Below are 27177 nucleotides of genomic sequence, written 5' to 3'. Positions count from 1 at the left end.
TGGGGGTGGGCCGTCATCCCCCGGGAAGGGCAGTGGCACCCGGTGAGTTCCACAGACAGAGCGGGAGCTGGTCCTCCCTCACCTCCACAGGTGAGTCAGCACAGCCGGAGGAGAGCCAGGCGGGAGCTGGTCCCCAGCCCGGACAGTGAAGCCAGGCTGTCTGGAGGGCACTGAGCACACCCTTCCGGATATCAGGGCCCAGGACCGGGGCCTCCGTCTCCCACCCTTGCCCCGGCCCCTGGTGGCTCCACGCAGCTGGCGTGGGAGTAGCAAGAACCCCATGGTCGGGTGGCTTTTCCCAGACCAAACCATTTCACCCTCAAAAGGGCGGCTATCCACCCCACCCCCAGGGAAGCTCCCCACCAGTGGAGCTTTTCAAGCTGCTCAGTGCCCTCTCTGGTGGCTCCCCCCTGCCCCTGCTGGGTGGGAGCCCCTCTGGGCAGAGAAAACAATGACAGCCATCTGGGAGGAGACCCACTGGCCACTGGAGCAGTCACCCCCACCCCATCCAGGCTGTGGGCCCGCCTCAGCCCCAGCCGTTTAAAGACGTGTCCCTTGGGAAGTTCCAAGCAGAAGAACCAGGACGATGCCCTTGGGGCAACGTTAACAGGTCCCTGTCTCGCCTCCCAAGCTGGCAGAACCCGTCGGTCCGGCCCACAGCCCAGCTGCCCGGGGAGGAGGGTGGGCCCCCCACCTGCCAGAAACCCCACGCCACACGCGACGGCAGGGGGTGGCGGTCACCGGGCGGCAGGGTAGGCGGGCGAGGCCCACACCGGCTCCTCCTGGGGCCCGGGAAGCCCAGGGCCCCGCTGCCCCTCCGAATTGCCCAGGTTCTCCTGTTTATCCCACCCTTTTCCCCTAAGGACTGAAGCGGGCCTGGAGGTCCTGCAGGGAGGGCGCAAAGCGCAGCGAGGCCGGGGGCGTGGAGGGAAGCGAGCGGCCCTTCCGAAGCCCGGGCCTCTTCCAGTGCGGCCCTCGAACCCAGGACGCCTGAGGTCCCCGGGCAGCGGCCGGGACGCGTCCCTCGGGCCCCGGGAAGACCCGCCGCGTCTGCGGGCCTCGTGGCAGCCCGGGCGCCCCGCGGTGCTGGAGGAGGCGCCCGGCACGGGGCCGCTGGGCGGCAAAGCGGCCGCGGGGCTCCCTGGAGGAGGCGGCTGCGGACCGGGGCTGGCCACCCGGGAGGAGGCGGCGTCCAAGGCGCGCAGCCCGGCGCCCCCAGCCTGCCGCCGGGTCAGGGTCGAGGCCGGGCCCCGCGGGTCCGCGCGAACCGGAGTCCCCTCTAAAAGTTTGTCCCCCAACAAAACCCGTCTCTGCGCCCCGCGTGGACAGCGGGACCGGCCCCAGGTGTGGCTCTGAGGACGCACGCGGCTGCCCTCCTCCTCCTCTTTGCAAACAACAATGGGCAGCCGCCGGACGGACGACGAGGGAAGCGCGTGTGGAAAATCCCCCAATTTCGCAAAGTCAACCGCGGGCGCTCGGGGTCCGGGCCGCGTGCTGCCCCCGCGCGGCCGCCCGCGGGACTGTGCGCCGGGAGGTGGCGCCGCGGTTGATCTTGTGGTTCTCAGACTCTGAGACCGCACGGTGGGCCGCGAATCAGGCTTCATTCATGAAGCCCAATGTTACTGCGGCTGGCACTGTCCGAGCAGTGCAGTGACTTGTTTTTCTGGGACCATCACTGCCTGCCCCTGCCGCGTTCTTTTACTTTTCTTTGCCACTAAGTCAGAGATCACACATTAAAGAATTGGTGAAGTGAATCTTCAGGGGACAAAGGCACTGAGCAGAAGAGCTGCGAGTGCTTTTCCCAGGACTCCGCAAGCACTCAGGGCTAGGCGCTGCCCCTAGCAAGCACTTAGTTCACATGCACTCTCCCGGCTGGGGCGAACTTTGGCCACCGAACAGATGACACAGGAAAGAAAGGACACAGCGCGCAGAGCGCACCTCCTGGAGGCCTGGCTGTGCCCGCTGACCTCCTGAAACCTCACGCCGGCCGCGGCCTGTGCGTTTCTGTCCATTTTCCAGGACATGACACTGAGGACTCATCGCGGGGAGCAGCGTGAGGCAAGCTGCGCGCCAGCGAGGGCTGGAGCTGCTTTCCACTCGGCCGGAGCGTCCACTGATGGGTGGCTCATCTGACTTGACTTTAAGACGCCAGAAACTCACCTACAGCCTTGGGGTCTCGCGTGCATGCGCAGGGCTTCAATCAAAATGGAAGACTGAGCAAAGTCCAATAGCCAACCAGGCAGATTTTCCTCCTCTTAAGAGAATTGTATAAAGAAAGGGCTTCCTGGCTAACGTGGGTGCTCCCCATCAGCCAGTGTGGCAGGTATGAAGTTTGATTAAACAGCTTCTTCAGGAGATGTTCCTCCACCGGTCAGGCTGCTCTGGGACTTTATCACGGGCCCTTCTTCCCTGCCTGGGCCTCAGTGTGGGACAGTGAGATCATTACAGGGTGGGGCCTTCGGAGCTGCTCCAGCTTTCCCTTGAGCACTCTGGGCCCGTGTTCCCCCTTGGTGGCAGTGAGTAGTGGCCCGTGTAGACGCTCTCACCGCCCTCACCCCTGGCCTGGGGAGCTGGGGCAACTGCAGAGGTGGGAGAAGGCAGGGTTCTGAGGCTTATGGCAGGCATCAGGATCCCAGCTCTGCTGACTCTCACAGGGTGAGAGTGGTTGACCCTGGAACCAGGGTCTTAACCCCTTTGAACCTCAGTTTTTTCTTCTGTAAATGGGTATCAGCCTACCCTTGCAGACTTGCTGACTGAATTGGAAATGACACCTCTACAATGCCTGGCACCCAGCAGGTCTCCAAAAGAGCAGCCTTAATTATGATGTAGCACTTTGTAGAGGATTCTTATGTGGGTAAGAACATCTGGCGGGTGGACCGGGGCAGCTCTGCTCCCCCAGCCCTCCAGGAAGGCTCCCCAGGGCTCAGCCACAGACTGCGTCAAGGGGCCGCAGGCAGAAGCGGCAGGACCAGGCACACTGCAGGGTGGCCCCACTTGTGTCCCACCAGGACTGCACCCCCACTCCTCACAGGAATGAGTTACTTCTGGAGAAGCCTGACCAAGCTGCCCTCTGGGGGGCAGGGACAGTTTTAAAGCAGCCTACAAGACGAGCAGGGGCTTCGGGGCCCTAGGTCTCACTGAGGACCCCACGCCATGGACTCCAGGCTGCGCTGGGCTGTGTCGAGGGTGTAGCACCCACCCCCCTGTCCACAGCGGATATCCCTGCCGTCCTTTTGGAAGCTGCATGCCGCCTGCTCAGCTGGGTTTAGGGTGTGGGCTTTTTCAGCTCTCTGGGTTTGCTTCCAGGGGGGCTTTCTGGTGTGATGCTATGTTTAACAGCTTTACTGAGGCATAAGTGACACCGGATCATCGCTTCCAGACCCTAACAGAACAGAAGGTAGGACACCCCTCCTCTGCCCCCAGCAGGGCTTGATGTGGACACTGGGAGCCCACAGCTGGCAGCCAGACTGGCTCCCAGAGCCCACGCTGGCCTGAGCCAACACACTAGGGCCCACTGTGGGCGGCCCTGCCGCTGTGAGAGCCGGGCCGTTCCAGCCCCTCTCCCGCGTTTCCAAAGGGCTGGGACATGAAATGACCTCCGAGTACTGCCAGAACCCGGGCAGCGTGAGTGGGTACCTGGCGGGCGCCCCCGCCCCACGAATGCCGCGTTCTTCCCGCACGTGAGCCAACGGGGAGCGAGGCCTCGGCAGCCAGGATGGGCCCGGGCCGCTGGACTCTCCGAGCGACCCACGACAGCCAGACTCTTTGGTGGGCACTCACGGTTCTCAAGAATTGGCTCAACGTTTTATAACTTTTTCACTGGAGTGTAATAAACATAGAGAGGGAAAAAATGCACCTTGGCTGAAATTCCTTTCAAACAAGGAGGGAGACGTGAAGCCGGTCCGCAGGCCTCTGCAGACAGCCCAGCATCTCCTCAAAGCGGGGCTGCGGGGCTGCGGGGCTGCACCGCCCCAAAGCCAGCCGCGCGGTGGGGGGATCGGGCAGCAAAGCAAAGCCTCGCTTTCCCTCCTGGCCCCCGCGGCGCGCGGCCCCCGCCGCCCCGGTCCCTGGAAGTGCAGCCCGGCCGGCCAGCGTTTGGAACTTCAGAGCCCGGGTGTGCAAGGTCAAGGCCTTTCCTCCCTCGCGCGCTGCGGGGGCGCGGGCGGCCGGGACTTGGGGAGGAGGGGGGACCCAGGCTCCAGAGGCGCCAGCCGCTGCGCCGCCCCACACCGCCCCAGGAGAGCCGCCCACGCCAGGGCTCCGCGCTGCCCGGTGGTCCCCCACGCCTCTGCGGGCGGAATCGGTTCCCAGTCCCCGGCTGCCCGCCCGCCAGCGGCCTCGCCGCGGCCCGCAGACCCAGGTCCCGGCGCCCTGCCCTCGCGGCGGCCGCAGGCACTCCGGGGGCGGGGCCGAGGATCGGCGCGGGCGGCGACGGCAAGAGGCGCCACGGGGGCGGGCCGGGGGCGGGCCGGGGCGGGGCGGCGGCGGACTGCGGAGACGCGGCGGCGCGCGGGGCGGCGCAGAGCGTTCTCGGCGCGGAGCGGAGCGGAGCGGGCCGGTGCCGGGGGCGCGGGGCGCGCGGTGCGGGCCGGGGCCGGGACCGGGACCGGGAGCGGGGCCGAGCGGAGCCGAGCCGGGCGTCGGGCCCGGGAGCCGGGGTCGGGCGGGGAGCAGCCATGGCGCCGTGGAGGGTCGGGGCCCGCGCCGCTGCGGGCGGCCTGGGCGCCGAGTAGCCGGGCTGGGCCGGAGCGCGGGCGGCGGCGGAGGCAGCAGCGCCCGCGCCCCCCGCCCTCCCAGGCCCCGCGCCCCGCGCCCGGGCCCCGGCGATGGTGACACATGCGGCGGCGGCGCGCCGGCGGCAGGACCATGGTTGAGCGCGCCAGCAAGTTCGTGCTGGTGGTGGCGGGCTCGGTGTGCTTCATGCTCATCCTGTACCAGTACGCGGGCCCGGGGCTGAGCCTGGGCGCGCCCGGCGGCCGCGCGCCGCCCGACGACCTGGACCTGTTCCCCACGCCCGACCCCCACTACGAGAAGAAGTACTACTTCCCGGTGCGCGAGCTGGAGCGCTCGCTGCGCTTCGACATGAAGGGCGACGACGTGATCGTCTTCCTGCACATCCAGAAGACGGGCGGCACCACCTTCGGCCGCCACCTCGTGCAGAACGTCCGCCTCGAGGTGCCCTGCGACTGCCGGCCCGGCCAGAAGAAGTGCACCTGCTACCGGCCCAACCGCCGCGAGACCTGGCTCTTCTCCCGCTTCTCCACCGGCTGGAGCTGCGGGCTGCACGCCGACTGGACCGAGCTCACCAACTGCGTGCCCGGCGTGCTGGACCGCCGCGACCCCGCCGCGCTGCGCACTCCCAGGTGAGCGCCGGGGCGGCGGGATCCTCGCGCGGCTGCGCCCCCGAGGCCGGGCCGTGTGCCCGCCGGGCTGTGCTGGGTCGGCCTGCCCTCCCCATCCCCCTCTCCTGCCTTCCCCAGCCCCCTTTCCGGCCCTCTTGGGGCCCCCACTCGCCACCACTCCTCCCGACCTGCCGGGCGCGGAGGCTCCCAGCTCCTCTGCTCTGGCCGGCTGTCACTGAGCTTTCTGACCTCGCTCTCACCCTCTTCTTGCCTCGCGCTGTCCCACTGCCGGCTTGGCTGCGCGGCCGCCCGGGTTTTCTCCAGGGTCGCCACCCGCTGCCCTCGGGCCACCTCACCTGCTGTACGCTATGAGGTCTGGCCCACCGGCCCTGGGGACAAGGGCTTCCGGGGGTGTGCGTGGCCCACCTGGAGTGTTGGCTTCCCCGTCCCTCCGGTGCTGTGGTCCCCAAAGTGGAAGTGAGAGTAGTGAGGGGCCGCCCCTGTGCCTAGGGTGCCTGCCTTCAGAGGGTGGGGGAGCTGCCAGGGAAGGGGGCTGGCTCTGCCCGCCTTCCTGCCGGTGTGTGCAGGTAGAACAAAGGCCCTGTTGACCTGGGGCTGGGGGCGGGGAGGAGGCAGTGCCGCCTGTCCTTTGAGCGGGCCTGCCCGCCGAATTCTGCCAGCACAGGCTTGCCTGGAGAGAGGAACAAAAGCCAACGATAGGAGCCACCGTCCCCAGGAAGCCACCAGCCAGGTTGGGGTAGCTGAGCTGGTCCAGGGAGCCTGTGCTGCAGACCCCTTCCCTGGGGTCCCACAGCTCCATGTCTGCGGGAGTTGGGGAGCACAGAGCTGAGCAGCAGTAGGGAAGCAGGGCATGGGAGGGTGCCGGGGCAGCCCTCCTGGGAAGCAGTTTGTAGGGGCACCTGCTGGGTTTCCAGCAGTTAAAGTTGGGGTTATTTTCCTCCTGTTCCGGTTGGTGCCCATCTGTCCTGCAGGGATGCCCTGCGCGGCCTTCCTCCCTGAAGTCTGGGCTAGGAAGGGCCAGTAGCAGGGCTTTCTGCCTGCCTTTTGTTTCTCTTCCAAATTTGCCTCGGGACTGAGTTTGCAGACTGGCTGGGGGTAGGAGGCTGGGCGGCTGTAGGTGTGTGGCTGTCTCTCTCAGTCCAGAGGCTGCAGGCTCTCAGGTGTGCTTGGGGAGCCTCAAAGCTCTGGCCAGCCTGGAGCTGAGCAGAGTCCGAGTGACTGCTCCCCTGCACAGCCCTCAATCGTTGCCTGTGGTCTTTCTCAGACTGTCAGGAAATTGGGGTGCTAGAGTTGGAGGGGCATCACGCACACACCAGCTCCCAGCTTGGGAGGTGATGTTCTGGGCCCCTTACACTTGGCAGTCACAGAGCTGCCTGTCTAGGGTCCCTGAAGGATTGCTTCCGGCCCAGCCCTTGGTCTGCTCTGCACAGATGCATATTCCTGCTGCAGAGCCCCCTGAACCTGGTCCAGCCGCTCTGTGCTAGGCTGAGCTGGGCCTGGGACTGCAGCCATGCCCCCACCTGCCCTTCTGCCAGCCAGAGCAGTAGGCTCCCAGAGCTGGTGACCGACCGATCCCAACAGGCGCCTCCCTGCCTGTTGTGGGTGAGAGGGTGGGGGCCGCCCCCTTTGCCAGAGGGACTTAACAGCTCGGGAGCTTAAGAGGAGTGCGTGGAAGCTTCAGGCTGCCAAGAAGCTGGAGCCTTTGAAGTAAGCCTGCTCAGCAGAGGCCACCTCAGCCCCAGATTGCAACCAGGATACTCTTCCTGCAGCCCTGCACCCCTGTACCCCATGGGTCCCATGGGTGAAGGGCCTTGACCTCCTTTCTCCAGAGTTTGTCCACGAGAGTGGGGGGACCACGTGAGGCCTATGGGGCCCCAGGTGCTGCACCAGAGAGGCCCTGCTCCCCCTGCCCAGAAAGCATGTGTGGAGCAAAAATGGAAAGCGCAGATGCCTCTCACTGAGGAGGGCTGCCAGCCTGGAAACTGCCAGCTCAGCAGCATGCCGCCGGTGGGGAGGGGCTTCCAGGGTCCTCAGGAGACCCCCTCTGCCGCCCACTCTGCAAGTGGGTTGTGCCACCAGGCAGGTGACAGCGCCCCGCCCTCCGAGTCCCTCTTCTCCGCCTCCACTCCCTGCATTTATGTTGCAGGCACTAGGTAGATGGTTTTTTTAATGAGCTTCCTCGGGAGGCCAAGATGTTCTTGGCTTTGTGCTTGCTGGACCGAGCTGCACTGAGGTCCCCCTGCCGAGGCTGTCCCACCACCTGAGTCCTCTGGCCCAGGCTGGGGCTGGGCTAAGCTGCTGTGCTGTGGCAGTTGGGATGCACTTCCCCCATCTGCCCAGGGACCCGGCAACGCTCTGTCAGGGGCAGTGCCCATCCCCTGCTGGGGTGCCCGGTGTTGAGTGAGCTTGGTGTCGGGAGACGCACGTGTCACCCTGGCCCTCCCGTGATGCCTTCACTCCGGCTCTGCACTGCCCTCTCCTTGTTCTCTGGGGACTGAGACCCTCTTTTCCTCCTGTCTCTGCTCGCCTCCCTGCCCAAGGCTGGCTCCCGGAACCTCTCCACCAAGCCCCTCCCAGCCCCTGCTGCAGTTTGTGAGGGCGTAGGCAAGGTGGGCCCGGGGTGCGAGTAACAGATGTGGGGCTCTTCCCAGCTGCCAGCCTCCCCATTGCACAGCGTCCGCCTGGGCTGCTCTGAGCTGGGCGTACACTCAGGTGACACGTGGAGATGGACAGGTTTTTGACATCTTCCTGTAATATGGTTTGGAACTTCCAGCAGCTGTTGGTGCTCGGCTGCCTTGGTAGAGAGGAACGGGTGTGTGAGCAGAGTGCTGGCAGGTCGTCTTTGGTCCTGTGTTCACCGTGAGGGCTGCTTCACCTGCTGACATCAGCCAGAGTGCTTGTAAGACTGCCCTGGAAGGACATTCGCTGGCTGGTCTTGGAGATCTGTGGCCATCCCCAAGCAGCAGCCAAGTGGCCAGCCATTCCAGGGACCACTCGGTTAGAAGGTCTCAGCACCCCACGCTCCGCCGCTGTCACTCAGAGGGTCCTGATGGTGCTCCAGAGCCAGAACCTCCCTCCTTCCTCTTCCCGTCCACCTGAAGGCAACGCAAAGAGGAGGCACAGTCAAGGTCTTGCCCGGGCCACCCTGGAAATGTCCCTGAAATCATGTAGGCTTCATTTGGGGCCACAGAGGGCATCTGGAGCCCAAGTGTGGCGTCTGGGCCACCTCGGCTAGGGTCCCGGGCCCAGCTCACATCCTCTCTGCAGCAGGGCCTCTCTGGAGCCCTCGGTGGGCTTGCAGCCTCTGTGACATTGCCCTGCAGAGACAGTACTTCCTTGCAGGAGGATGGCAGCAGGACCCGCAGGTTGATGGTGTGCCCTCTCGGTACCTGCAGCCTCGTCTTTGACCTGTGCCCTTCCCCACCCTCCGTGATCCTGAAGCCTTGTTAGGTTCCAGAAATTCCTGATGCTGGGCCTGTGTGCCCTCCACCTGGCACGGCTGCTCTCCTACCCCACTGTTCTGCCTGCTTCTCCCCTCCCTTCAATCTGTGCTCAGATGCCTCCTCCTCCAGGAAGCCTCCCCTGGCTTTCTGTTCCTTGGCTCCCCTGATGTCTTCGATGCTTCAACTGTTCTCCCGTCTGCCACCCTGGCACCTGCACAGTGCATTGGCACTGCTGTGGTTTAATGCCAAGTGGGCACTGCCCTCACGCTGGCACCATGAGAATGTTTTTTTCTTGGGCTCTTTCCCACCCTTTCCCTGTGACTCGGGTTCGCAGTCAGTCTTGAGTGCCATGCTGTTCCCTGAGAACCTGGGGGGCTCCTTGGTGGGGTGGACCAGGTGGGGGTGGCCTTAGATGAGAGCCTTTGTTTCTGTGGCACACGACAGTTTCCACCTTATCTTCATAATCTCTTTATTCTTTCGGATCAAGGGACAAACCCTTGTGATGGGGACAGATGTTACCCAGAGCATGTGACTGGGGCCAATGAACAGGACCTAGGGACTGGGCAGGGGCTGTCACTGTCACCTGCATTGCCTAGAGAGGCCTTTGGTTGAGATGACAAGGGAATCTGTGGTCAAGATGTTCCTAATTAGATTTTTACTAAAAACAGATTTTTTAAAAACCCTTCATTTTAAGCAGACACATGGTAAGGCAAACTTCCGCGTGTTTGGCAACAGGATCATTTTAGATGTTCCTCTGGCTTGGCAGATCACTTCTGCCATGCTGCTCTGGTGGTCTTCACAGCAGAGCTTCCTGCCCTAGGCACTTCACACATAAAACCTGGGCTACAGGGAGCCCTGGGGACTCCTCTCCTGGATCAGAGAGTCCAATCCCAGAGAGTGCAGTGCCCACCTGGGCCCCAGGACCAGGGAACCCAGGTTTCTTTCTTAGTGGGAGTTCTGGCTGCCATGCACGGGAGTGGCCACCTTGGGTCTGGTGTCCCCAAGGGCCCAGGAGGGAGGAGGAGAAGGGGCATGGTGTTGTCGTCTTTTGGGACTGGGAGGCTTTTTCTTTCACAACCCCCTTTGTTGTGGTTATAATGCTTGTTTGGTAGATGCGTGAGAGGAAAGCATGAGGCAGAGGGAGAAAGGGAAAAGCATCCGTTCCCCGTGCACGGTTTTCCCGCTGTGATTGAAGCCGTCGTATAAATTACACCGTGAATGTTGTCTGTCGTCATTGAAACTTAATATTTGAGTGGCTGCGGCTGCTCCGCTCTGGGTGTGCGCCGCTGGCTGGCGGCGGCTGAGCGTGCCGGTTGCCCGTTCTGGGCTCTGTGGGGACTGCTGCAGGACGCGTCCTTTTGTGTAGATATTCTGCATAGCTCTGATTTCCTTTGGAGATTCCTAGGAGTGGAATTTCTGAGTTGAATGGTGTGAATGTTTTACTGCTCTTGGTACAAATGTTACCTTCCTTTCCAGAGCACCCACTCCTGGTATGTTCCCAACTGTGCTGTGAGCGCCCATCTCAGTGGCACGCTCATTGGTACTGAATATTACGTGAAAATTTTTTTTTTTTTTTTTGAGATGGAGTCTCACTCTGTCCATAGTCTGGAGTGCAATGGTGTGATCTCAGCTTTCTGCAACCTCTCCCTCCCGGGTTCAAACAATTCTCCTGCCTCAGCCTACCAAGTAGCTGGGATTACAGGCTCCTGCCACCATACCTGGATAATTTTTTTATATTTTTAGTAGAGACAGGGTTTTACCATGTTGACCAGGCTGGTCTTGAACTCTGGACCTCAGGTGATCTGCCCACCTCTGCCTGCCAGAGTGCTGGGATTACAGGCATGAGCCACTGTGCTGGCCTATTGTGAATTTTTTTTAAAGTGCCGGTTTTATGGTTTTTATTGCCAAGCCTTGCCCAATGAGTGCCCTCAGGGTGACCCTTCTGTGTAGGGTGCTTGGGAGCAGCCATGCCCAGTCACCCACATGCCCCTACCTGCTCACAGGTGGCTGCATTTCACCCCTGCTGAGAGAGGAGTACAGCTCCCAGGGGCCTGGAGTGCACTCGGGGTGCCATCACCATCCCATGTGGCATTTTGCAGGACTGAATTTCCCCTCTATGAGGAAGAGGCACGACAGGCCATGGGGGCATGCAGGGAGGCAGGCGGCGTGGCTCTTGTCCCCTGAGCACTTAGTAGGCACTTGGAATGGGTCATCTTGTTTGGACCCAGCAATCCCACAAGACAAGTATATGAAGATGGCCCCATTTTCCACACAAGGAAGGCAGGGCCCAGAGAAGGTAGAGAACGTGTCAGTCCCGCTGTCAGCCTGGAGGTCCAGGAGATAGCATGTGAACAGCTGTCAGTATGTCCTGAAGGCTGTGTGTTGCACCCAGCCCTCTGCTCCCCCCACCCTGCACGGGCGTGGAAGACTGTCCACAGGTGGGAACGATCGCCACTGGCCCAGACCAGCCAGATGCAGAACACTAGGGCTTCTGAGAGCTGGGTGGACACGGGCAGTTTCACATGTAGGCCTGTGTGGTTGCCTTTACTGGAAGACGTCTGGCAGCCTTCACCCAGAGCCGCAGGACAGGCGTCACGCTGCGCTCTGGGCTCTGCAAAGGTAGCAAGGCTGCCTGAGGGTCAGCCCCCTGGCAGCAGAGACTGCCCATGGTGGTGCTTGGCTCCTGGTGCAGTGTGGCCAGCCCCTTCTGCCACCTCCCCATAAGATGGGTTGTTCTCCGGTGCTCCCCTGGTTCTGCACCGCTGATGCCACCACTAGCCTGGCCCGGGAGGATCAGCGTGTGGGAGGCAGTGCTGTGAGCGTGTGTGGGTACAGGTGGGTCTAGGCCATCCCTCTGCTCCTGTGTCCTTGCTCTGCCTCAGTGGAAAGGAGGTGGGAAGCCCGGGAATGTCCCCAACCCCTCAGCTTCCCTCTCTGGGTGCCGTCACCAACCCACGTGGCATTTTGTGTGACTGAATTTCCCGTCTATGAAAGACTATGGGGTGTTTCTGGGTCAGACCTCAAGCAGCAGGGAGGCAGCAGGACTGGACTCAACCCCCGCTTGGTGGCGGCACGTGGTGAGTCTTTTGGGTTTGAGGTGGGAAGAGCATGAGAAGCCAAGCTCGGGGGAGCAGTTCCTGAGTGGTGGCATGTGAGGGCCAGTCATGGGAGCCCTGCTGGAAGGCCGTGTGATTCAGGCAGGAGGCACACTCAGGCCATCCCCTGCCAGCTGCTTTTCAGGCACTTCTCTGCAGCCACCTGGACACTCACTGGCACCTGCTCTCCTCTCGTTGAGGCCCACTCCACAGCGGCACTTACAAGTGAGGTGACATTTTGCTTGCGAAAAGGTTTTCATCTCTTTAGACTCTTGTTCTTGCCTTTTCAGAAACTCACTTGGCTCTCTCTGTCTATGAAGATTTGCTGTCTGTTTCGGGTTTGGGTGGGGTCTGTTATGCTGAAAAGATAGTCCTAGCCCTAGGAGATGAGGTTGTTCCGGCCAAATGACAGCGAGCTGGTGGCAGCAGGAGGGATGGCCTGCAGGACCCCAGGGGGTGGAGAAGCCTCCCACACACAGGGGTTTGCAGCATGGACGGGTGTAGCATGGAGGTGGCAGCAAGAGGGATGGCCTGCAGGACCCTGGGAGGTGGAGAAGCCTCCCACACACAGGGGTTTGCAGCATGGACGGGTGTAGCATGGAAGCAGCACTCTGAAAGCACAGTTGGGTTTCAGACACATCATCTGAGACCCAGCCAGTCACAGCAAGGGTGGGCAGTGGAGATGGGTGGCGTGAGTGGAGAGGGGCCCCTGTCTGCAGGCCTGTTGCTTTCTGACTGTGGGACTCGTGGCCTAGCATCTCTGTTCCTTTCCTGAAAGTGCCCCTTTCCTAGTGGGGCATTGTCATGTACGCGCCCACACAGGAGTGTTAAAGTGCTGATCCTAGACCATCAACCCAGGGTAGGTGCTGTCAGAGGACATTTAGGGTCAGCAGATGGGCAGAGGGAGGCTGTCCAGCCACCAGAGACCACACGCATGCTACCCCAGCCGTGGTGTGAAGCTGGGGCTGTTTCCCTGACCATAGAGTGAAAACCATCCAGGACAGCTCTCCCCTCCATGCCGCCGGCTGCTCCTGAGCCAGCTCTGTGGGTGCTGGGAGCTGCGCTAAGGATTCACACCCATCCCTGCCAGCCTGTGGCCTTCTGCTGCGGTGCCTCTGCCCTGAGCTCCCTCCCGGGCACAGGACCTTTGGGCCCCACACCCACCCGCTGCTGATCCTTGATTCCTTGACTCACGACTCACAGCGTGTGCTCTGGGGCTGGGGCCCACCTCCCTGGGGGATGCTCGTGGGGGTGACACGCTCCAAGTTCCACAAGGCCGCCTCGGGAGCTTGGGTCCTCTCTGTGCAGACCGGGCACTGAGGCTGCGGTGGAGGGCAGAGAACCTGTAGGGCCTCGGCTGCCTGCCCAGGCCCTGAGCTGTGCATTGGGTGGGCTTTTTCCGGAAAGCTCTGCTGGGAGTCCAAGGAAGAGAGGAGTGCCCTGGGCAGCCTCTCCTCCCTTGTGGCTGGGGCCAGTGGGTCTCATGGACCCAGGTAGATACCTGCCTGAGCCTCAGTCTTCGCATCTCTAAAAGGGGGGTGTCAGTCTGCCATTTTGTTCTGTAGAGGAACCAGTGACTTATTAACTGTGACCCCGTGACCGCATGGCCACTCATAACCCCTTAGCATTCTGCAGTCTGGTGCAGCGCCAGGTCCTCATCTGGAGAGGGAGCCGTCAGCAGCTCTCTGCGTGCCGCAGTGAGGCCGGCCTGGGGGCCAGGGCATCAGCAGGAGGCGGCTCCCAACGGCCCGCACCTGGCCTGTCTTTGAAGGGCACACGTGTCCAGCACAGCTGCCTGGGGTTGTTTACACGGAGAATGTTAAAAGGCCCAACAGGCGGGCCATCAGAGCAAATCACTAATTGTCTGGAGAGATACAAACTGGAGAGATTGAAACTCTGGAGTTAATTGTTTACAAAGCCTTGAAGGCCACAGAGGTCAGTGGCCGTGGGTGACCGCCCCCGCTGGTCAGGATCCCAGCTGTCCCTAGGAGGGGCTCTCCACTGGTCAGCCCAGGCCACTGCTCAGAAGCTGTATCAGGTGGACTTGGGAATGGCCAAGCTCTGGGACCAGCCCAGTTTGCCTTCTAGATCTGGCCCCATTTCCACCTCATGGAGTGGGAGATGACAGCCCAGCAAGGAGTCCACTCTGTAAGCTCCACGCCATCCTTCACCCTCCACAGCAAACAGGGACAGAAGGTTCTGTGGGTAACCCAGCAACAAGGAGGGCAGGAGAGGCTGGCCAGGACCCACCTTGGGGCTGGAGAACCCAGGACCATGCCAGGGTGGCAGCAGAGCAAAAGAGGAGTCCCAGGCTTGCAGCCAGACCAGCTGGGCCACATCCTGGCTTTGCATCTCACGAGCTTCTGCGTCTCAGGCTCCCCGTCTGTAAAGTGGGCATACTTAGTGCCTGTCCGGTAGCTAGTCACTTGAATTGCACCCACAGTCGCACTGTGGCCTCTGTTCACAGAGGCTGAAATCTGGCCCGTCTCTCCTAGAGATGGAGAAGAAACCCCCAGAGCCAGCTGGGAAGTCAGCTCCTGTTCTCACTCCATGAACTGGTTGGTTTGCAGGCAGCTTCTCTCAAAGCAGCCGAAGTCTGTGCAGGTTGGGTCCTGTTATCTGGGACATCGCCAGGCGTCATCGCTGGCCTTCCAAGGTGATGACCTGGAACATGCTGTGCTTTAACTGTGGGGGTCTCCTGCTTACCTTGGGCTGTGGCCTTGGGACCACCCAGTGCCTTCCTGACTGTGCCCACTTGACAGAAGGGTGTCTCTACCAGGATCTCCGGAAAGCTCTGGCCCTCCCTGGCCAGCAGCCAGGATGTAGACACTGCACATCTGTCCTCGTGCCAAGGTCGAGAGACCCTGTTGGTAGCAGCCTAACTGCACCCCCAGCCATCTGACTCCACCCCCAGCCATCTGACTCCACCCCCAGCCATCTGACTCCACCCCCAGCCATCTGACTCCACCCCCAGCCATCTGACTCCACCCCCAGCCATCTGACTCCACCCCCAGCCATCTGACCAGGAGGAACTCAGTCAGGGTCAAGAGGAGGAAAGGGTGGATGCCGCATGATGCTGGCCCTGGGCAGAGGCCCACCTGGCTGAGGTCCCAGGCCTTGTTCCTTAGATGCAGTGGTTCTTCCCTTCCCCGGACCCCACCAGCTGCTATCACCCCCTACGTGGCATATCCGGGGGTGTAACCGGGCAGCCTTGCGGAGCTTCACCTCTGTTCCCACTGCAGACTCAGAGCCGGGCGCAGTTTACAGGTGAAGGCCCCACGCTCTGCACCCCAGCCCGCCCCACCCCTGCCTCCCCGCAGCCCCGCTCATCACCCCGTCCTGCGTTGCCCATGTTCCCTGCCCTTGTGTTCATGCTTTCGCCGTAGATGTGTCTGTTCCTTAAATGATACGCAGCGCTGTTCTGATGTTACTAACTTTCCAGAACCCTTATCAGACTCCACTTAACGCTCTGCAACTTGCTGTCTTCACTCAGCCTTGTGTAGAGATTTATCCCTGTTGCCCCCTGACATGCATGTTTAATTCATTGACTGCTGGACTTAACATCAAGGTGGCCTAGACGGATCCCTGCTTTGTTCCGACACAGCTGCGGGGCCGTCACAGTCCAGGTGCAGCCACGGTGTTTGCTCCTGGTCCTTATGTGTCCCTAGGAGAGTGTCGGGGGCGTTCTCCTCACCACCGTGCTGTGCCTGTGGTTCCCCATTGTTCGGCTGGGCACACTTGGCCCATTTCTGCCAGGCTAGGAGCCAGGAAATGGGAGCTCTGTGCTCTGAGTGCATTTCCCCGTGGCAGAGAGATGGGCATCTTACCACGTGCTCATTGGCCGCTGAGGTCCCCTCCACGGACCCGTTCGTGTCTTTGGCCTGTTTTCCCCTCCAGGGTTGTTTGTGCTTTGCATATTGGTTTGTAAGGGTTCTTTATGGGTCCTGGTGCCAGGTTCCATGGGTAGCGTCCTCCCTGCGTCTCTCCTCCCGTTCATGGTTTTGTCATGTATGGGTTTGGGCCTGTGGTATCCCGGTGCCTGCATCAGATAGGGCCAGGCTGGCCCGGGCACATCTCACCCTCCAGCCAAGGCACATGCCAAGAAGTGGTACACCTGCTGACCTCTGAACCCCATGGGACCCTGCTGGTGAAGGGAGCTCAGCCGGGGACCTGTTAGTGTGAGCGGTGGGCAGATGGCAGCTGACCAGCATCCTCCCTGCAGCATGCACCCCCCACGGCCTTCCCTGAGGTCCTCAGCAGTGCCCATGGTGGCAGCTGCACAGCACGGAGCCCAGGAAGGCTAGACGAGCAGGCAGCTCCTCCTGTGCCAGGGCCCCTCACAGCCATTGGCCCCATATATTGGGGTCCCTTTGAGATTGGGTGGGAAGGAAAGGATCCTGCAGCTACACCAGAGCCTGGAACCCACGGCTCTGAAGTCACAGGGCTCCCCCACTCCCAGTGAAAATGTGGGTGGGCCTTTCCCAGAGTGAAACCTGTTTGCGTCACCCCCGAGCCCAGCCACAGAGGTGGATGTCCACGCCCTGTGCCTCAGCCTCTCCCCATGATAGCGACGACACTGCTGTCTGTGCCTCTAGCCTGGTGCCTGCCTCGCCCTCAGTCCCCAGCCACCTTGAGCACTGTCGGCTGCGGGTGCACCCAGGGCTGCCCCTGTGGGGCACTGCTCCGTGGATGAAGCTCACACCCCCAGGAGCGGAGCGTGGGGGTGACAGCCCCCCCGTCATCCCAGCCTTGGAATGTGCCCCCGCCCCGTGTCGCCCCAGCCCCATACTCGCAGCACCCCTGCTGCCGTCCCCTTGCTGGCTTAGGACAGAAGGGCCCACACATCACCGTCCACCTGAGAATTAGGGCCTTGTGCTGCAGGCCTTGCAGGAACACGTGTGGGCATGTGTTTGCAGCGCCTCGGCTGCAGGGGGACATCTCCCCTCTGAGTTGTGAGCTTTAGAGGCGCCTGTGTAAATATTTACCTCTCCGGAGCATTGGTGGCCTTGGGAGATCGGGATCTGTAAGCACTGAGGTTTTGTGTTTGCGTCATGGTGGCCTGGGTGAGGTGGGGCATCCTCCTGGAGCAGGGTTCCAGGCTGTGGAGTGTGCAGCTGCATGCTCCCTGGAATCCTGGTCCACATTCCCTGGCAGGGAAAGCTTTGCAGCGGCACGGCCACATCCTCCAGGCCGACCACAGTGGATGGAGGGAAGGCGCTGTGCTGTGGGGCGATGCCAGCGCGGTGGCACTGCCGAGGAGCGGAGGCACAAAGGCGGGCATTCCTGTTCCGAGGGTGCAGTCTGGGAGCTGAGAGGGGCTGTGAGTGACTGCCACCACTCCAGGCCAGGCCATCCTCACTCAGGCCTCACTGGCAGGGGCCACGTTTTGCAGATGAGTAAACTGAGACTCAGAGCCTAAATCACTCATCACCTAAGGTCACTGGTGGCAGAGGTGGGATTCACACACAGGCCTGTGCCTCCGGGATTTCCCCCAAGCCCCTCCCCAGTGACAAGGCGCAGGCAGGTCACTCCGCAGAGTGGGGAGCAGGCATCAGCCAGGCGTGGGGCTCATGCCTGCCGCAGTGCCTGCCTGTGGGAGGTAACGCAGCTGCTCTGCGAGAGGGTGGACTCGCCAGGGAGCCCAGGATGGTGCAGGGACCCTGGGCTGGGCTTGAGGGACCGCCGGCCCACCCTCCTCAAGGTCCAGCCAGATGAGTGGCCGCCTGCCAGAAGCAGCTGTCACCAGGTGTGATGCGTCAGCTCCCTTGAGAGGATCAAGGGCAGGCAGAGAAGATGGTCTCCCGGGGAAGTTGAGAGGGTTGTGATGTCACCTGTAAGGAGAGGCCCTACCCAAGTACTAAGCCGAGGAGAAAGTGGGCCCCAGAGTGAGAGCGCGTGGTTCCAGCCCTACCTGGAGAACGGGGCCTCAGCCGGCCAGGCTCCATCCCTTACCACAGGCTCCTTCCTTCCCACCCAGCCTGCCGCAGCTCCCAGGGCTCCCGGTTGAAGGGGCTCGGCCCCTCCTCTCCTGCCTCCATCCCCTCCTGGCAGGCAGGAAGGCGAGCAGGTCTGAGCAGTTGGTTTTGCTCACGCAAGTCCAGACAGAAGGCTGCTTGTCGGCCCACCTCCTGAACCTTGCAAAAGTTCAGGCCTCCCAAGTCAGGCTTTAAAACCATCCAAGCAGGCGCATTGGGAAGCTGGGCCTGGTAAGGAGGGCTTTGTTCCTATGCCTTCCTGGAAGCGGGGCTGGCAACGCGCAGCAGAAAACTCGTTCTTATAAAGTAGAGGGCGGTCAGGTTTCAGCCACGTGGATAAAAGGCAGGTAGTGGGATTGGTGTGGGCTGTTCCAGGACAGAGCAAACCCCCATCCTTAAGCAAGTGGGTCAGCTGGGGACCCAGGCAGGTAGTGGGTCAGGCCAGGTCAGCAAAGGCTGAAGAAGCCCAGAATGGAGAGTTCAGGACGCCCTCATAGCAGGGAGCCCCCTCCTGCCCAACACTGACTCTGTGCATTCCATACACACCGCAGGCGCTGCCCTGGGCCACCAGGAAGGCCTTGGGGACCAAGTTTCGTGGGTTGCCACAGAGCCAGGGGATGATGGCCTGCAAGTGTGTGTGCGTGCTCAGTCACCCGCCCTCCCCAGTGCAGCCCAGCCCAGCTGCAGGAGAGGAAGGTAGCCACTCCTGAGTGTCGTGAGATGCTGAGTGCTCCCACTGATCCAGAAGGCTCCACCGCCGTGTGACACTTGCCGCAACTGCTCTGCTGGGACACGGTGTCCCTGTCACTGTCCTCTGGTACGTGGGTACCTCCATGTCTTCCCAGTGGCAGAGGGCTTCAGGCCAGCATCTGCCTGCAGTGCCTTGCTGCAGTGCTGAGGTCTCTTGAGGGGACCCACGGGCAGAGGTCACCAGCCAGATGAGCAGGGCCAGAATTTGCAACCAGCCAGCCCAGGGACCTGTCCGGAGTCCTGTGCAGATGTCTGGTAGTAAGGCAGCCTCCAAGGGATGCCAGGGCTTTGCGGTCTGTGACAGGCACTTGCTTCCATCTCCCACCCCTTAGCCAAAGACAACTTAGCGCCCAGGCAGTGGTCCTTGTCCTGAGGGGCTAGAGGCCCTCCTCTTCCCAGGCCTGTACCACACACCATCTCCAAACCTGGGAAGCACCCCCCATGGGAGACCCAATTTCTAAAGGCTCAGTTACACTTCAAGAGGAGAGCGTGGCTGGCAGCATCCCCTGGGGTTCGGGTGGCGGGGGCTGTGTTAGGGTTCTCCAGAGAGACAGGACTTACAGGGCATATAGACAGGTGAGAGAGGATTTATTAGGGGAATTGGCTCATGCAGTTACGGAGACTAAGATGACCCAAGATCTTGCCATCTCATCTGCAAGCTGGAGAAGCGGGGAAGCCAGTGAGGAGGTCAGTCCAAGGCCAGAGGCCCGAGAACCTGGGGGCTGCTGTTAGGTCCCAGAGCCCAAAGGCCTGAGAACCTGGAGTTCTGATGTCCAAGGGCAGAAGATGGGTGGCCCAGCTCCAGAAGAGAGAGGAGATTTGCCCTTCTCCCACCTTCCTGTTCTTCTAGGAATGGCTTTGCACACAGGTGCTGGTGATGGAGTGGCACAGTAGATTGGAAGGTCCCTGCTCACATTGGAGAAGGTGGTCTTCCTTTCTCAGTCCACTGATTCAAATGCCAATCACAGACACACCCAGAAATAAAGCTTTACCGGCAATCTTGGTAAGCCTTAACCCACTGATGTTGACACCTAAAAGTAGCCACCACAGTGGCCTTTGAGTGAGGGCCTGAGCATTCTCTCAAGGGAGCCTCAGCCGTTTAAATCCAGGCATCTCCCAGATGCCCTTTAGCAGGCAGAAAGATGTCATGAAGCAGAAGGATGCTGGCAGGGCCAGTGGGTGGCAAGTGCCCACCTGACGGGGCTGGCCAGCCAGTGTCCCCCACCCTGTGCGTGGGAACATCTGGGCCCACACAGGTGCCTGTGCAGGTTGACTTTAAGCTCAGGCTTGTGCGTGATTTAGCGCTAGGCCTGAAAACTGCTTTTCAGATACTTCTGTTCGGGTTTTTTCTTACTATAGCAGTAATGCATGCTGATCATAGAACTTGTTCCCGAGTACAGAGGCACTACGCAGGGCTGTCCCCAGCCCTCAAGCCAGTGCCGTGGGGGTTGTGCTCTGTTAGGGTCAGGGTCAGCCCGCTCCCGGCTCCTCCACGTGGCCCCATGTCCCTGGGCACTTCAGTCGCCTTCCTGGTCCTGCCTTTGCTGTCCTCTGTGCCGCCGCAGGGCACCTCTTAGACTGCATGTTTCATCTGCATCTTGGGGCATCCTTTCAGAGAGCATCGAGAGTGGAGGTGTCCTGGCCGTGTGCCTCACCCTTCAGCATCAGGGGTGGGGCAGTCCCAGGCCCTGCGAAAGGCTGGCATTTCCTCCCAGGAATGAGCGGCAGGTCGGACCCGTGTGGGCCTGGCTCCTGGGGTGTAGACTGTGGGGGACTAGAGAAACGTGGTTGGCACTTTGAAGGGACACAATGGGAGGTGTGAGGATGGGAGGGCATTGCAGGCAGAAGATGCTGTGAACAAGGCCCACCTGGGCAAGGGCAGGCGGTTAGGGGAGAAGAGGCTGGGGCTGGCCTGTATGGAGCCAGGGACCTGGCTGACTTTCTCAAAAGAGGCCTTGGGAGGGTGGAGTCAAGTGGGGGCCGATGCGGGAGAGGCCCCACCACAGAGTGATTGCAATGGGAGACCTGGCCGTGGGCACACAGCGTGGCTGGGCCTGAATCAGGAAATGCCTTGAAGCCCAGCGGTGGCGGGGGTTTGGTGGGGAGCATCCCAGATGCAGCTTGAGGGGGTGAGGGTGGGAGCCAGCCACCAGGCACAGGAGTAGCAGGAGGGAGCCACTCCATCACCAGCACCTGTGTGCAAAGCCATTCCTGCAACCCAGGAGAGGACTGGGTCCACCCTTGGGGAGCCACTAGCCCTACACTAAGAAGGGCTGCAGATGATCACAGGGCTGGGGCCGGGAGCAGGTGGATCGGATGGGAGTGTCCTCAACTGGAGGCTCAGTGAGAGAGCCCCACACACGCACTCCCACACGTGAGCACATGCACACACATCAGTAAACATCAGACATACACAGGCCCCTAGCCTTGGCTACATAGGCCCAGCCCAGCCTGACCCATGTGTGCAGCCAGAGGCATTCTTGGACTCCAGGTCAGCATCTGTGACCTGAGGGTCCCCCAGAGTCATGGGGCCTGAGACCAGGTGTCCTCCCCTAGCTAAACCTCCCAGACCCCCTGAAGCAGCCCTGCTAGCTTGGAGCACAGCACCTGGCTGGAAGTCCCCATGCACAGTCTCCACTCTGCGGTCACACTGTGAGCAGTGACACCCACTGCCTCATGGTGTCCTAAGGGATGAAACTGGCTTCAGGGCTCTGGCGGGAATATCATCTGATTGGGGCATGACTTCATCCAGGGAGAGGAGCTGGCAGGCACCGTGGAGAGCCCAGTCCTCTGCCTTCCCTCCCCTCGGGCCAAGCTGGAGCCCCTGAGCTGTTCCCACCAGGGAGACAGGCCAGCGTGGTGTCCTTGACTGCCTGCAGTCCTCCTGCCTGTGTGAGCCAGTGGGGCCCAGGGACGCATGCTGCCTCTTGTCCATAAGTTGGGGGACCCCGTGGGGCTGGGTCCAGCAGACAGGGTCAGCTGCAGGCTTTAGACCAGCACATGTGCCCCTGAGAGTGAGAGGCTGGGGGACTCCCAGGGCTGGCCAGGGGCTGACAGAGCACCCACACTGTCACACGCACCCTCACACTCACACACACACCCCCGGCAGTAGCTCATGCTTTGGCGCCAGTGGTGACTCAGACACGTTCTGGAACAAGAATTCCTTTTTTCCTTACAAGTGGTTGGCAGCTGGGGATGTTTCCTCATGTTTGAAATTCCTTCCCACTGGTCCCTTTAAGAGCTGAGCAACTTTCCACTCTGAGGCTGGGCTGCTCTTCCATCCCGAGCCCTCAGAAGTCTTTTGAATGGTCCCAGGATATTAGAGGAGATTCATTCCCAAAGAACTGCTGTCATTGCAGACACAGGAAGGGTAGCCTGGAGCCACACAGCCCCCGGGGACTCCTGCCTCACACAGAGGGGTGGCTGGTACCACATGGCCCCACGCAGAGGGGTGCAGAAGCCATGCAGCCCCTGGGGACCCTGCCCCACACAGAGGCAGGGAAGACTGGGCTCTACAGACCGTTCAGCGGACTCGGGGTGTGTCCAAGCACCCAAAAGCCCAGATTCCTCAAACATTGTGGCCTGGGGCTCCTGTTCCTTTCTTTTGCCCTCTCCAGCTAATGATAATGACAGGAGGCACTCATTTCTTAGGCATGTACCCATTTCACCTGCCCTCACCACACCCAGCACACGGTGGTGGCTCTCCCTTGAGAAGGATACTGGTGCTGAGGCTCGCACAGGGTGTGGGACTGGCTGCCCTGGAGCGTGAGACACGCCCCGAGCAGCGGAGAGGAGGGTCTTCACTAGGCACCTCCGCTTTGCAGGGCTCATGGCATGACTGTGGGGGCAACTGGCATGGCCCTGGTGTGGCTGGGTGATGGTGCCTTGCAGGAGCTGGGCCTAGTCCCAGGCATCGCCGTCCTCCACCTGTCACTCAAGGTGGCCCGCCCACCCTGCCCTCAGTTATTTCAGCCTCAGCCGAAGAGATGAATTACCAACAGGCGCTAGACAAACAGCCCTATGCGGGTCCCAGCTGTCCCTCCCTTCCTTGCTGGGGGAGTGACTGGAACTGCTCAACTTCAGGGGCCGAGAACCCATAGACACCCCTGCCAACACACGGCCCCTCCGCATGGCCCAGGTGCAGGGCTGGGAACAGGCGTACCACAGAAGCCATACCTGGTCACCAGCATGGCCCAAGGTGGGGTTGGTTTGGGAGAGGGTAGGTGGTCCCTCCCTCTTCCCCAGGGTCGGGGTAAGGACGGTGGCTGTGTCTGGGGCTGCAGGCCCTCTCCGCAGGGCAGGGTATGGGACTGACTGCCTCGTCCATGCCAGCTCTGCCCTCAGCTATGCTGGAGATGGGCTTGTAGTTCTGGCTGTAGGAGCATGAAGTCTACTTGGGACTTGGAGAAGCCCCCAGTTTTACAGAGGGAGCCTCGGCCCTTGGTTTGGTGGATTCAGCAGTATAGGCAGAGTGTTACCCAGGCCCAGGTCTGACTCTCCCATTCTGCCCCAGCCTGGGCTTTGCAAGATAACCTGAGTGCTCATGGGAAGAGGCTGACAAGACCCTGGCCTGAAGGTTGGGTATTGCCCATCCGGAGCCACCCTGCCTTGCTGGCACTGCTGTTTGTGCCACCGCAGGCCATGTTTCCTCCGTCTGCTCAGAGCCCAAGGGTCTGCCGCCCTCGCCTACACCCCCAGCCTCTGCCTGGCAGATGGGCTATTAGCAGGGCTGGAATGGGTGAGGGGTTGAGTCTCAACTCTCTGCCCTGTGTGCCTCTGTCTCCCCGCCAGCTGGGGTCCCTCCAGGCGGGTCTGGCCCACTGTGATTACCCTGTGTGCCTCAGCTCTTTGCCAGGGGCCTGGCACAGGTCATACGTGGCCTTCAGAGACAGAGACATAGCCAGCCCAAGCCCCACCGTGCTCCTCAGCAGCACAGAGTGGAAGACTGGGCACAGCCTGCCATCCACTCACTGCCCACCGAGACTGGGGCCAGCAAAGCTTCAGGAGCATAATTTGCAATCTGTGTTGTGTTGACCTCTTGTAGTTTAGTAAGAGCGCACAAAGGGGCTGGCTGGGGTGGAGGGCTCACTCCTGCTGGTGGCCTGTGGCCGGGGGTGCAGTCGCAGCCTCGGTTTGCTCCTTTGAAGGACAGGAGAGTAGAGCACCACCTCCCGTGCTGTTGGGGCGCGTCCGGGAGGGGTGCCGCAGAGCAGGAGGGGGCCGTGTGCTCCCTGCGGCATGGCAGGAGGCGGGCACTTGCGGAGCCTGTACAGTTCGGTGGCATGAAGTACATTCACATTGTATAGTCATCACCATCCTCCATCTCCAGAACTTTTTCATCTTCCCCAACTGAGCTCTGTTCCCATTCAACACGAACTCCCCATTCCCCTCCTTCCAGCCCCTCACGCCCTCCATCCTTCTTCCTGACTATAAATTTGACTGCGCTAGAATAGCGAATCTAAGTGGAATTATATGATACTGTCTTTTCACACTGGCTTAGCATGTCTTTAGGGTTCATCTGTATTTTAGCCTGTGTCAGAATGGCCTTCCTTTTTAAGCCTGAATAATATTCCATGTCTGTATGTACCGTATTTTGCTGATCATCCCTTCATCTGTCAGTGGACACTTAGGTTGCTTCTTTCTTGCTGTTGTGACTGATGTTGCTAGGAACATGGCTGTACAAATACCTGTTTACGTCTCTGCTTTCGGATCGTTTGGGAATATATCTGAAAGAGGAATTGCTAGATCATATTTTAATTCTGTATCTCATTTTTTTGAGAAACCATACTGCTGTTGGAAACAGATGCTCAGTGCCACAAAGAAAAGTCAGCACTGAGACAAAGGATCTTTCAGCAACACAATTTTTACTTCCTGGACTGCAGGAAGGGTACCCTCGCTTGCCATCTTGCCACGAGAGTACAATGAACAAAGAAAAGTGGATATATTTATCCCTTACACATTTGGAGTCGTCCTTACAGCTGTGTCTGATCTCTGTTGGCTGGAGCCACACATCACAATCTAAACTGAAACCCAATGGGCTAACAACTTAAGACTTTTCTAAACAGGTAAAAGCAGTGGCGAGCTGGGACATGCCTGTGAGCACATCCGGCACAGACCTCTTGGTTACAGTACGAGGACGTAGAATGTGCTACGTGCCTGTAAGCACGGCGTGTCTAACAGCTGCATGGGATGGGGCTTAGCAAAGAGTTATTAGCACACTTACGATTTATTCTTTAACAAGGAAGGAAACTTTGAAGAGGAACTTTCCTGCTTTCCACAGTAACTGTACCGTTTTGCCTTCCCACCAGCAGTGCAGAAGGGTTGCAGTTTCTCTGCATCCTCGCTGGCATTTTTTCCTGTTTTGGTAATAGCCGTTCTGATGGATGTGGAGTGGAAGCTGATTTGCGTTTCCCTAATGCCCAGCAATGCTGAACATCTTTTATGTGCTTGTCAGCCACCGTCTTCTTTGGGGAAGTGTCTACTCAAATGTCTGCTGCACATTTTTTAATTGGGTTATTAAGTTATCGGAGTTCTTTATATATTCTGGATATTAATTTCATCAGATACCTGATTTACAGATATTTTCCTCCGTTCTGGGGGTTACCTTTTCCCTCTGTTGCACTGTCCTTGGATGCACGAACGTTTGTTATTTTGATGAAGCCCAGTTTATCTGGTTTCTGTTGTTGCTGTGTTTTGCTGTCATATCCGAGAAATCATTGCCAAGTCCAGTATCATAAAGCTTTTCTCCTGTGTTCTTAGAGTTTACAGTTTTAGGGCTTGCCATTAGTCATTAATATATTTTGAGTTAATTTCTGTGTATAATGTTAAGTAATGGTCCAATTTCATTCTTTTACGTGTGGAAATCCAGTTTCCCCAGCACCATTTGTTGAAAAGACTGTGTTTTCCCCCATTTAATGGTCTTGGCGCCATTTGGCCATGTATGCAAAGTTGATTTCTGGGCTCCTTGTTGTATTCCAGTGGTCCGTATGTCTGTCTTTATGACGGCACCGCACTGACTCATTTGACTACTGTAGCTTTGTAGTTAAGTTGTAAAATCAGGAAATGGGAGTCCTACTTTGTTTTGTATTGATTTTGGGTTTGTGTGTGTGTGTTTGTTTTTTGTTGTTGTTGTTGTTTTTGGTGTGTGTGTGTGTTTGTTTGTTTGTTTTGGAAACAGGGTCTCACTTTGTCATCCAAGCTGGAGTACAGTGAAGTGAGTGTGGCCCACTGCAGCCTTGACCTCCCAGGCTCAAGCAGTCCTCCTACTTCAGCCACCACAGTAGCTGGGACTACGGGCACTCCACCATGCCTGTCTAATTCTTTAATTTTTTCTAGAAACAGGGTCTCACTGTTGGTAAGGGTGGTCTCGAACTCCCGGGCTCAAGCAATCCTCCCACCTCGACCTCCCAAAGTGCTGGAATTACAGGCATGAGCCACTCTTTTTTGTCAAGTACCTTGGCTAGTCAAGATCCCTTGAAATTTCATATGAATTTTAGGATAAGTTATTCTATTTATGCAGCAAATACTATTGGGGTTGTGATAGGGATTTCATTAAATCTGTAGATTACATAAGTAGTATTTTTATCTTAACAATTAGTAGGTCTTTCAGTTCATGGACACAGGATGATTTTCCATTTATTGGTGTTGTCTTTAATTTCTTTCATCAGTGTTTTGTAGTTTTTAGTATACGAGTATTTCACTTCATTGGTTAAGTCTCCTCCTGAATACTTTACACTTTTTGATGCCGTCAAAAACATTGTTTTGTTAATTTCCTTCTTGTATTGTTCATTGCTAGTGAATAGAAATACAACTGACTTCTTTTAATTTTTATTTTCTATCCTACAACATTATTTATTATTATTATTGGTTTGTAAGCTCTGACGGGTTTTTTTGTGTGTGAATTCTTTAGGGTTATCTACATATAAGATTATGTCATCTGTGAAGAGAGATAACTTTCCTGTCTTCTTTTCAATCTGAATACCTTTTAGTTATTCTTCTTACCTAATTGCTCAGGCTAGAACTTCCAGTACTCTGGTGAATAGCTGTGGCAAAAGTAGGCATCTTTGCCTTGTTCCCAGTGTAGAGGTACGCTTTTGGTGTTTCACCATTGAATATTACGTTAACTATGAGTTTTTCATATCTGGCTGTCTTAGCTTGGCCTCTATAACAAATACTATAGCCTGGGTGGCTCAAGCAGCAAGCATTTATTTCTCTCAGTTCTTGAGACCCAAGTCCAAGATGAAGGGGCCAGCAGATTTGGAACTGGTGAGGGCTTGTTTCCTGGCTTGTATCCTGTACATTTCCCACGGCCAAGAGAGAGAAAGTCATCCCTCGTGTCTTTTCTTATGAGGGTACCAGTCCCATTCATTATGGCTCCACCCTTATGACCTAATTACCACCCAGAGTCCCCACCTCCAAATGCCATCATATTGGAGTTGAGGGCTTCCACAGGAGTTTTTGTGGAACACACACATTCATTCCGTAGCAATGGTCTTTATTACATTGAGATAGTTTCCTTCTTGTTCTAGTTTGTTGAAAGTTTTTATTACGC

General features: G+C 59.0%; 1 protein-coding gene across 2 annotated transcripts in view; it reads left to right on the top strand.

Moving 5' to 3' along the window:
• The first annotated feature begins 4836 nt into the window (after window positions 1–4836).
• Window positions 4837–27177, top strand: part of HS6ST1 (heparan sulfate 6-O-sulfotransferase 1) — a 50448-nt gene continuing 28107 nt past the window's right edge. For both annotated transcript variants that reach the window (XR_001108943.3, XM_012462309.3), the window contains exon 1: window positions 4837–5363. Coding sequence is in view for 1 of the 2 variants with exons in the window: in XM_012462309.3 (XP_012317732.1) it covers window positions 4837–5363 (527 nt within the window). In the remaining variant the exon portion in view is untranslated. The remainder of the gene's footprint in view (window positions 5364–27177) is intronic.

This window comes from Aotus nancymaae, unplaced genomic scaffold, assembly GCF_030222135.1.
Source record: "Aotus nancymaae isolate 86718 unplaced genomic scaffold, 86718_ANA_hifiasm-v0.15.2.pri h1tg000029l, whole genome shotgun sequence".
Lineage (NCBI taxonomy): Eukaryota > Metazoa > Chordata > Mammalia > Primates > Aotidae > Aotus > Aotus nancymaae.
This window is presented reverse-complemented; position numbering and strand designations above follow the sequence as displayed.